Below are 11,868 nucleotides of genomic sequence, written 5' to 3'. Positions count from 1 at the left end.
TTCCTTGACCCCACTATGAGGTATGCTACCTTCTTTTTCTGACATTCTCACAAGACAGGAGGCTGGCATCCTGAAATAAATCTGTCTCATTTGAACTGACTTTGATCTTTCCTTTGTCAAAGATGGATGATTTTCTTACTCTACAGTGAGTACTCTCCTGGGATGTGGATAACCCAGATTGGGGTTTCAGATTTGTCTGCCTGCCTTCCACTTCCTTCAGTTAATTTTTCTCTTTTGGGGAATTGCTTGCTCTTGAATTCCTTGTTCCTGTTGGCCAATCAATGTAAGTATATTCAGAGATCCATTGTCATTTTTTTACCTCTTGCTGTCGTGGTGTCACACTTGATCCCACATGTCCTTAGACATCCCCCCTCCTCACCTGGATTTGCATCTTGTTGAGAGCCCTCTAGTGCTCAGCAGTAAGTCTGAGTGGTTACAATGCTCACATATGCAATTTTCATATCTGTGGTGAGTGCAGCATAAACAGCACATTGCATAGCTTTGTGCTTAATGACAATCACACCTACAGACAAAATCTGTAAACCAGTGCCTGTTCAGGTGGGATGCAGTTTTGGACATCTGATTCATTTTTGGAGTGTGATTTCCAGAGGAGTAGTTTCTCTATTCACAAGATGTTGGTTGCTTAGCAAACTTACCATCATCTTCTGTCTCATTTTTCTGGTCTTCTTATCATGATCCATTCAGAAACCTCTGTCATTTTTTCCATCCAGCTAGAGGGAGGTACTTGCTCCCAAAACCTCTCCTTTTTCCTTGCTCTAAACCTTATTTTTTAGCTCAAAAATCACCACATTTAGTTGTTGGTGTCTTATTTCTTCCGGTATTTTCAATGGATTTTCTTCTTCTATGAGAGTCCTATTATCACCACCTTTTCTGATTTCCTCCATCAACTTGCTTCCTCTCTTTTTCGGTCTCGAATCTCATAGTACAACTTCTTCAGAGGAAGCTCTGTGTCATGAATGGTTCAATCTCTTTCTATATATTTCAGAAATATTTTTCCTTCTCTCTTGCAAAGCCATAATTCTCAACCTTTTACCTTGGATGCCTCCTGCACTGTTTATCAAGGAGACAGGTTAATCTTCTTCCCTGAATGCTCCTTCCTCCCCCAAAATTGAGCTGTTTTGGAGGGTTATTAGATGTTTTCTCCATTCCACCTCTCTTTCATTTCTTCCCAGTATGATCAATCTGATCCACCTTATCTTCTTTGTCCCGTATGAACTTTCATTGTTATCTCACTCAAACTGCCTCTTTTGAGGGCAACTGAATATGTCTTTTTCATGCCATGAGATTCATCTTATAATAACTTAGCTGCTTCCACTTTGACCAGTTGGTTTATACACTTAATCTTGCTAGTTTATTTTTTTTATGGGGATGACTTTTCTTATTTTTCATGCCTCCTCCCATCAAGTATATTATATCACAGTTTCTTTTGCCTCTATCAGTTGACATATCCTGTGTGTGATCTTGCAGGTTGGGATGTAGACAACCCTTGACAGATTAGTGTTGCATGACTTATACCACATTGTGATCTCATATATCCTGGGTTTCATCTCCTATTAGGTGCCATTTTCCACTCTTTGCAGAGCCTCTCTAAGGGGAGTTGTTTATTTTTCTTTTTTTCTCCAGGACTTAACACCATTGTATATACCTATATTATGGAGACAGTGGAACACATGAAGTGGCCATGATGCCTCACAAGAATACTTCTCTCTCCATTGCACAGGCTGTCAGTTTGGAACCTTATGCAAATATGATAATTCCTGTTCAGTTCAAACAACTCTCTGGCATTTCCCCCCTACATATTCCATTCCTTTCTGTGAGTGGAATAAAGAAAGAAACCTTGCTTAACTAGTTCCAAGTCACTGGGGAGATTGATATGAAGAGTTAGTTACCCATTGGTTCAATGTAATCACATTAGTATGAGACTGAGTGGATGCACCCCCTCAATGGGAAATAGGGCTGTAATGTTACCTGGAAGTGTAGTGCAGCCCATTTCACTATGAACTAAGCCATTTCAGGTGGTTATACCAGTTAGATGGTTTTTGCATTCTTTTCAAGATGCAGGTCTAGAATATTTTTTCTCTGCATCTGATTATGCTAGTAAGTATCTCATGTAAGTATTTTTCCAATAAAGTATGACCTGATTTATTGCCCTAGCCATACTACACACTAATATTCAGCTGATTGCCTAAGAAATAATGGACATTTGAACAATCTTACATTTTGTCCACCTTTGCTCTTGTGACACCTTAGCACCATGCAGAAGGTTATTTTTACAATATATTTTACTTTGTTAACTTTATCTGGTGAAACATACTCCTTGCCCCCACTAGATTACACCTTCATGGGTGACATGCTGCTTGGGTTTTCCATTTCTGATGCTATGTTTAGAAAGGTGCTCATCTTTGTAATTTCTTTATCTCCACCAGCATCTCCATTATCATAGTAATATCGGATTCTACCTTTGTTGTGCAGAGAGGTGAGTATATGTTTCTGAAGTTAAATTTTTTATTACCTGAAAATACATTTCAGGTATATACGTCTCAGTACCACTTCTTACTTTGCAGGTATGTATCTTTTACCTCTCCTAGAATGAGCATTCATTCCAATCTATGTTGTATTTTTTCACAGTATTTATTTTTCTTGTGAAAGAACATTTAAAGCTAAGCTAAGAAATTGTAACTATTCTTGCATGTATTAGGTAGTATTGTTTCCCATAGGTTAAAAAACTGTTATCATACCACTTTAATTGTAGACCTCACACTTTGTCTTCAGTCATTGTACATTTGTGTGTGCTGATAAAATATAAAGAATTCTGAACTTTTGTTACATTGTGTTTTCATAGGCTATAAAGACTTTTCAAAACCTTCAAGACAAAGGCCGTGTCTCTTGTAGCTTGATGTTGTTTGGCTATGGAGATGGAGGCGGTGGACCAACTCTAGATATGTTGGAACGGCAGAAACGACTTGTTAACGTGGATGGAGTTCCAAGGTACTGTTTTATAGTTGCTGATGAATAGGTACTTATTCAAATGCATTCTTTTGGTTTTGCATAGATAAAAATACAGGGGAAAATGTTTTGAAAAACATGTAATTTTTCAATGATGAATTTAGAATATTTTTTTCCAGAGTTTTATAGCACTGTTAGAAATTTGAGTTACGTATTTTCACCTTAGTAAAGCTGGACTTATTGATAACAACAGATATGATCAATGAGACCAAGTTTTTGTAGTGTGTACATACCTGCTGTAACCTTATCACAAGCACATAAGTTATTGGATACAGCACTTGTAAATAGCACTTTTGTTTGTTTAGTTTGTAGTCAAAGAGTGGTGCTGTATGTAGAATAATTTTAAACTGTTTGGGTTCTATAGATCATGTATTGAAGATATTTTCTTTTAATTAATTTGATTTGAGTTTTTATTAAAGGTTTAGTATGTTCTATTGAAGCTTCAAAGTCAATATTAAACAAAAATGTAAATTAACTTGGAAAATTCATTTTATATTGGTTTGAAGACTACATTTACTGCTGCTTTGCACTTAACATGATAGTTAAATTATGGGAATAAGAATGTATAATTTGTAGTTAAGGTAAGTGATTTTTGTCTTTGTTAGTAATATGAAGAGTTGGATTCTGTAACATTTTCATGTATCTAAGCCTATTAATCTTCAAATAAAAAGTATTTATTTATTTCATGTCAATGCTGAAAACTAAAACAATTCACTGAATTTTTTGAAACATATTCTTCTCCAGAATAGTTTCAAACCTTCTTTCCACCACATGCTTCTTTTTCAAATTCTTGATTTTGTATAAAAATGTATGTTACTGAGCAGTGTGTTTTGGACTATTTGACAAGTAGAAGACGTTTATAAAAATTTGTGATCATTACTTTTACATAATGCAAAATTATACTTGTAACAGTTTTTATATATGATTTGTTGAAATATTTGAATCTTCTTGATAGTTGGTTCTAACTTTTAAAAAAGAGGCCTGTGTGAAGTGATATTGCCATTTTTATGTAATCTGTGACAACAGAGTATTTTAACTTATTTTGAATGTGCTCAATTAGTAAATCAATATTTTCGTTCTGGAAAATTTGTCCTTTCTGGCCTCTTTTTTTATATTTATAATTTTTATATAAAATTTACTTTATTTCAAATAAATTTATAGTCAAGTTTTCACCTTTATAATTATTTCATTTAAAATAAAGTTTTAAGGTGAGGGAACTTTTTGTATGGCCTCTTTTTTTACATTTTAAATTTCGATATAAAATTCATTTTATTTCATATAAACATTATCCAGTCAACATGTATGCTAACAGTTTTTTAACCTATGGGAAACAATACTACCTAATACATGCAAGAATAGTTACAATTTCTTAGCTTAGCTTTAGATGTTCTTTAAGAAAAATAAATACTGTGAAAAAATACAACATAGATTGGAATAAATGCTCATTCTAGGAGAAGTAAAAGATACATGTATATATTTATTATTTATTTAGAGTTATTCACGAAAGCTATGAAAAAGGCAACAAAACTGAAGAATATGTCTTTTATTTGCATAAGAATAAATTCAGTCAGTGTAGAATATTATTGTCTGCAAGAACTGTTACTCTCAAAACTGATTGTTGAAAGGTCACTTAATATGTTTACAGTTGTCATACCTCTCTACTTTGATAATCCTTTGACAGGCAGAATGGAAACAAATGTTAAAAGAAAGTTACCTGTTGGTTTTCATCTATGTATTGTATGTGAAAGAAAAGAAGAAAGTCTCTTAAAGGAATAACGTTTTTGAAGGATGTAGCCAAAAGAAGACAGTATTTGTAAGATACTAAAATTTTTGAAGCAGTTTTGTTTAATAGAAAGTTTCTCTAAATTGAGAAATAAGACTTTTACTCAAAGACTCAAAAAAAGATTTGTCTAGTACATCATCTGCAAGCAGATTGGTCAACTCTAGTTGTGATTATGAAAAACCCTTTAATACCACAAAATCTAGAAATACAAGGACAGTGCTTGCTCCAAGTGATTGGTTGCCCTGTATGTTCCATTATGATAACAATTCAAAAATATCATCTTTGCTGATATATAATTTTGTAAGCAATAAAATGTTTGAGTTAGCCTATTTAGATTTGACTAATTTGCAAACTACTCATGAAAAGGCTGACACCAGAATTTTTCTGCATGTTATTCATTGTCATGAGGAATCAGACATAACTACCACTGTTGTAGCAGCTAAAGATACAGATGTTTTGCTTCTTCATACAGCTGCCTTCCACATTTATTGTTGTGCAAACTTCCATGCATCAGCTTTAGTGGTTTTTAACCCCTCTTCATATTGCTTTAAACATTATAAGAGCAAAGGCTAAATCTCACTGTTTGATCAGAGTACCCAATGAGTTGGCTATGGATAGTGTTGACTAGTTGCCTTCCCTCTAATCTGTATCAAGGACAACTAGCACAGATAGTCCTAGAGTAGCTTTGCATGATAATTCCATAAAGAGACAAATTACTTGGAGCTCACAAACATTGCAAGCATATGTTTTACAGTTTGTATGGCCTACCTATCCACACCACTGGGCTAAAGTTAATAAGACAAAGTATGAGTCTTTACCACACATAAAATCTGACATATTCTGTAAACAGTGAAATATTAAAATTAATTTTTGGAAATGTATAGACCTCAGCAAATTTATAAATCACAGACTGCATTGAATTGTTAGTGTGTTGGATATTGCTAAATCTATTTTGTAAAGTAATTGGCTATGACCGATATGTATTAATTTCCTTTTTCTGCTTCAGAGAAGATTCCACACTATCCATGCATATCTTTTATCATGTGACGTTACCAGAATCATCCATTTCAGAGCCCTTGGGAATACTAGTTGTTTCATAACACTACCACTATTCCTTTGGGCTTGACGATGACTGTTAAATACTCCCTCCCATATCTCTAATCATTCATATGATTGACAGAAGTTACAAATTGAGCTTCTGTGCTATGTTCACTGCTTGTTCCATGGCCCAGGCCATATCTACACCTCTGAAGCAGTTTAAGTCAGTTTTGGTAGTCATTTATTCACCATGTTTTTTGTCGCTGTATGATCTGCTTTTACTTGGGGAAACTTTAACTGTCATTTCAACTTAATATCTCGTATATGGAAATTATATAAATTGACATAGTTTTACTCTCTCACAAAAAACATTATTTTGCACTTGTTGAATATACAAGACTGTTTAGTTTAAGAGTTATTATTTAGTGATTTAATATTTAATGATCATTTGGTTTTCATAACAAGAGTGTAATAATTGATTATTTTAAAAGTGATAGTTATGACAAGTTTCGTTACATAACTCTGTCCGAGTTGTACATTGTGTATACAGTTTCATTGTTGTACTAGGCTTTTGTAATATTGTTGATGTTATCTTACTCGAAGCTTCTAAGTTTTTTTCATTATGTGAATATTGTTGTCACTAGAGGGCTAGATATTGCTAGATAAGTAAGAAATTAAAGTAAGTTATTGAAAATTAAGTTAAAGAAAGTGTGATTGTTAGTTTGCTATAGGAGGCAATATCTAGAGTGAGTTTCACAGTAGTATTCTAACAACAACTTGTCAATAACAACTTGTCTTGTCAAAGGGTGTTCTAAATTAATTGAACCAGCCTGTGTGGACTTCGATGAAAAGGAGACAGGTATTTAAAGCTCTGCATACAACTGTGATAACCAATAGTGCTACGAATTTTTGTACATATACTTGACTTGTTTTCAATGTATTATTTTAAAACAAGTGGATTGTGTGCTATTCGTTTAATGTTTGAATTTATGACCAACAACTGTAAAGAATTTGGCCCTCCACAAAAACTGACATTGGCAACTGAGCCAGGATTATACAGTGATAAATGGAGGTAGAAGAAGATGTGAATGACAGCAGAAGTAGGCTTATATGTTCACAACTGTAGTGTTGGTGAAAATATTGAAGTTTACAATCACACTATATAAACATGTCAACAGATTTTGGTAAATGGATAGAAAAAGGGGACCGTCTTGGGGTCAAAGATGGTGAACTATTGAGTATTTGTTCAGCAACAACAAGAACTAGAGAGAGAAGAGTGGCAACAGAATAGAGAGGAGCAGAGACAAAGAAGACTAAAAGAAGAAAAGGAAAGAGAAAGACTGAAATAAGAAAAGGAGAGAGAGAAAATAGACTGGAAATAGAGAGAATAAAGCACAAATTGAGATTGCCATACTCACCCAATAGAAAGATGAAGGACCCAAGAATGACAATGGGGTAAAGGTCATAACTGGGACAAACGTGACTGGGCAGTCTGTCTCAGCCCACTTCTCACAGGAAAAGGCCTACAAGTATATGCAGACATGATGTCAAAAGATGTTATGGACTATGAAAAGTTAAAAGTGGCCTTGCTGAAATGCTATGAACTTGCAGAAGAACATTTTCATCAGAAGTTCAGAGAAGTCAAACCTGACACTGGAGAAACTGTATTTACATTTGTGACATGTCTATGGCAATAGTTCACGAAATGGAGTAACATGGCTAAGTGTGAAAATAGTTTTGAAGGACTGGCAGATCTACTAATAAATGCACAATTCATTATCACATTATCATTATCGCTGATATGTCACTGTTCCTAAAGGAGAGAGCACCAAAAGATGTGGACAAGATGATCAAGCTGGCACAACAGTATGTGGAAGCTCATGGAGGGAGTATATTTGGCAAGTCCAAGAATAACCAGTTTAAAGTCGAAACCAGTGGTGGCTGACCAGAAGCAGGATACCACCAAAGGTGACAAGAATTCAATGGACAAAAGTGAGGGGAGATGCTATACTTGTTATAAAATGGGATACACTGCAAATGAGTGCAAATCTGTCATAAACAAGCAACAGTAGGAATGTCAACATAAAGCAGCTGAAGCTACTTACAAAGATGCTGCTGCTAAATGAAACAAAATCAAGACAACTCCTCAGATTCACCACAAGAAGGAATTGCTATCTCCATGATTAAACAGTGCATGATTGATGGCCAGCTCAAGCTAGCAAACAGGTCAAAAGCACCAGCAGTGATTGGAGCATGTGATAAACATTAAGAGGTGACAACAAATCACGACATGCCAATAGGCGAAGGCTATGTCAGGAACAAGAAAGTGAAGGTCCTACGAGGCACTGGTTGCAGTAGTGCAGCAGTGAGAACCAGTCTAGTATCTGATGTTCAGATGACAGGCAAGATACATCTGTGTGTGCTGATTGATGGGACAGTGAGAAAGTTTCCCATAGCAAAGATAAAGGTGGATACTCCACACTAAGTGGGAGACCTTGAAGCCATGTGTATGAAGGCACCAATCTATGACTTGGTGATTGGAAACATACCATGTAGTAGAAATTTAGAGGAACCAAACAGAAAGGAGACTGATGAGGCATCTGCAGTCACCACAAGAGCTCAAGGGAAGAAAAGCAAGCAAGATATTAAGTCGCTTAAAATCTCAAAAAATGAAATCCCGAATGTAGGTTCTTGGGAGCTGAAGGAAGCCCAGAAGAAAGACTTGTCACTGCAGAAACTTTGTGACAGTGCCTGAGAGAAAGTTGAGCACAAGACAAAGAGGAAAGAGACTTACAAAATAGAGGACTGGAAAGGTGTAATGTACCAGACTTATCAAAGGCAGTCAGAAATGCTTTTATGACAAAAAGGCCAAGGATTAACATTTCAAGGACATTTCCCTGCAGTGGAAAGGACCTTTTGAAGTACAGGAAGTTATCAACAGAATAAACTACAAGATGAAAGAGGATGGAAAGACAAAGATCTATCATGCAAATGTATTGAAGAGGTACTTTGAGATGGAAGAAGAAATAACTGGTACAGCTATTGAGGTACAGATGGACATGGCAGGTGTGACTGTCAAAAAGGCAGAACCTGATAACAGTGACTTTGTTATAGAAGATGAAGACCTACTAGACCAAAAACCACTGGGTGGAGATGAGACGTACAAAGACTTCAACATAAGTGAAGAACTGACTGGCAAGCAGTAGAATAATCTACAAGAGCTACTGTGCCAGCATGCAGATGTCTTCACAGACAGACCAGGCAAGACAGGCAATGAAGGAGGCTAGATCTGAAACAGGAAATTAATTTTAACTCATTTGCTGAGATTAGCCTTAAGCATGAACCAATCCTAATTGTATTTAACCTCACATTTAGTAGTCATAATGATAACCAACATCCTCCAGGAGTGATTTTACTATACAATCATCATTTGTGGTGGCAAACCTGCTAAATTCTCAGAATTTCCATTTCATTGGTTAAGTTATAGAGACCATATAATGTGAGCTGTGAGAGTGGTTTGATTTGAGTTTCAAAGGAAAAAAAGACTTGCATGAAAGTACTTTTCCATTTGAATCTTTTGTTCACCATTCCTATATGGTAAGCTAGCTGCATGTGCATTTTTACCTTATTCTCATTTTAGTCTAGTTTGTGTCAAGTGTTTCATTTTTACTTTCCATTCTGTCACTTAATAAATTTTGTTTTCTTCCACCATGATTTTTGTCATGTCTTTATTTGCCAGTAAGATGTTTTGTTTATTGCTACTTACATCTGATTTCCTTTATTTTGCTAAAAACAAATTAAAACATAATCAATCCTTTGCTTGCTAAACTTGCAAAGCTCTTTTCACTGCAGTGATCAGGTGGCTTTGTGTTTTACATTTCAAGTGTGGGAATACCATTAAACTATAATTTGAGATTCCTGCCAAAGGAATTTTATAGGTAAATACACTATTATAATTATTCATACTCATTTCAGATGTTCAGTCTATGATTTTTATAGCTTTAGTGTGTTTCTATTATTGTTTACACGTGTACATATATATATATATATACATTTGTGTGTGTGTGTGTAACTACAAATTGTGTGTATGCTAAACTGTTATACTGTGACAGTAAAGGCAGTGTTCTACTGTGGTACTTTTCTTTTTCAGATTGTTCATTGCTTTTATATGCTCATTTTATGGGTACATAGTGGTCTTTAAGTTTTTTAATGCATATTTCGCCACACAGTCTACAGTTATGTTGATAAATATGGTCATTCCAGAAATTATCAATGTCAATTAAGACAGTTTTGTGTGATTTTCTTTGTAATTACAAATTGTTTATATCAAGCACATAGACTTGAAAATTTCAAATAATCTCACATTTCCATTAGTTTTAAATTTTACAGTGTTGTCATAGGTAGATACTTGATTGGTAGTTGTAAAACAAGTAAGATTTACACTTTGCTTGCTTTATTAATCAGTTCTAAACAGTATTAACTACTCTTGACTGAAGCATATGGATAATAATGACCAACAAGAACTAGTTTTGTTTTAAAAATAAATGAAAAATATGTATCCACATTTCTGGTGTAAAGCACTATTTTACTAATTATATCTTTCTGAGCAGAGTCCAGTTGTCAACTCCTCAAAATTTCTTTGATTGCTTGGAAAATTCCAGTAATAACCTCTGCTTTTGGGTTGGAGATTTGTACCTGGAATTGCATAATGCCACATATACCACTCAAGCTGTAATAAAGTCTATGAATAGGAAATGTGAATTTGCCCTTCGCAGAACCGAGATTTTACTCAGCATTTTGATGGCTGAAAAGAAAGAACCAAAAACAGATTATCCAAGTTTGAAATTAGAAAACATTTGGAAGACTTTACTCCTTACTCAGTTTCATGATGTGCTTCCTGGAACATCTATTAATAAAGTAAATGAAGAAGCTTTTAAAATGCTTAATGATGTTTTTGACTGTGCTGCTGAACTTGAGAATGTTGCTGCTTTAGAGTTATTTGGTGAGTTTGATAATAATTAGAAACGTTTTCTGATACATCTATTTATCACAATCAGATTATTAATCTGTGACTGTTATCTCTTTAAAGTTTCTTGGCTTTATGCTCATACAGTTATGGGTTTATTCTATAACTAATACTTACAAAATAATGTAGATTTGTATAAATGAAATAAGGACTCATTGAGTTGCATTTGAAAATATTTTTGATAATTTAATCCAAAACATTCATAGATGACTGAAAAGTTTTAATATCTAAAAATTCACAGAGTTTTATCTTGAACTAGAGTTAGATGTTATTTATTAATATGTGTGAATAACATACATGTACCTTACACTACATTGTTTTGTTACCATAAAATGTGAAAATACTAATAGTAATTCAGCATAATTTTTAAAGGTAACATATATTAGAAATGTTGATAGTATATAAAGTATAATATAATGTTTTTGAAACTGCATAACACATAAATACTTTTCATCGACTTAAGGGTTTTATTTTCCTCCCTAGCATGAAATATTTGCCATGATTGTCCGAGAGCACATCATGTACATGGTATGAAACATTTTAAACGTTGTCTTGATAAGCCAGGCAACAGATTGCACCGTCATTGCCCAGTTGTCCAGGCCTTTGCTATCCAAGTGTGATGTCACAGCACAATTATTTTGCAGATGACAGTTGTTTGCTGCACAGTGAAAACACATTGAATCATTTAGGCCTAATCACAAAGTGCTCAATTTTAATTTATCATAATAATTTTGGATATATCTTATTGATGCACATGTGATGTCACACATGTGTAGCTCATTTAACCAGTATACTTTTCCAGACATTTTTTTCTAGCACAGTAAACCACACAGGGTCATTTAGGCCTAATTTACAAACAAATTTGAAAACCTTGCCAACATTCTAGACAAAGGTTTTATTGAAGTTAGACAGGCGCATACTTTGTCTGTTTATTTGTGTTATTACATGATGATAGGCTTTTATATTGTTACGACAGCAGAAGTCACGCGACACT

The 11,868-nt window shown here is 34.4% G+C and overlaps 1 protein-coding gene across 3 annotated transcripts in view; it reads left to right on the top strand.

Annotated features, from left to right (window-relative positions):
• Window positions 1-10,932, top strand: part of LOC106468568 (alpha-mannosidase 2C1-like) — a 128,820-nt gene extending 117,888 nt beyond the window's left edge. For all 3 annotated transcript variants that reach the window (XM_013929003.2, XM_022396903.1, XM_022396904.1), the window contains exons 10-11: window positions 2,862-3,009; window positions 10,459-10,932. In XM_013929003.2, the coding sequence (XP_013784457.2) occupies window positions 2,862-3,009; window positions 10,459-10,870 (560 nt within the window). In that variant the 3' untranslated portion in view covers window positions 10,871-10,932. The remainder of the gene's footprint in view (window positions 1-2,861; window positions 3,010-10,458) is intronic.
• The last annotated feature ends 936 nt before the right edge of the window (window positions 10,933-11,868 follow it).

This window comes from Limulus polyphemus, unplaced genomic scaffold, assembly GCF_000517525.1.
Source record: "Limulus polyphemus unplaced genomic scaffold, Limulus_polyphemus-2.1.2 Scaffold3055, whole genome shotgun sequence".
In the NCBI taxonomy this organism is placed as follows: domain Eukaryota; kingdom Metazoa; phylum Arthropoda; class Merostomata; order Xiphosura; family Limulidae; genus Limulus; species Limulus polyphemus.
This window is presented reverse-complemented; position numbering and strand designations above follow the sequence as displayed.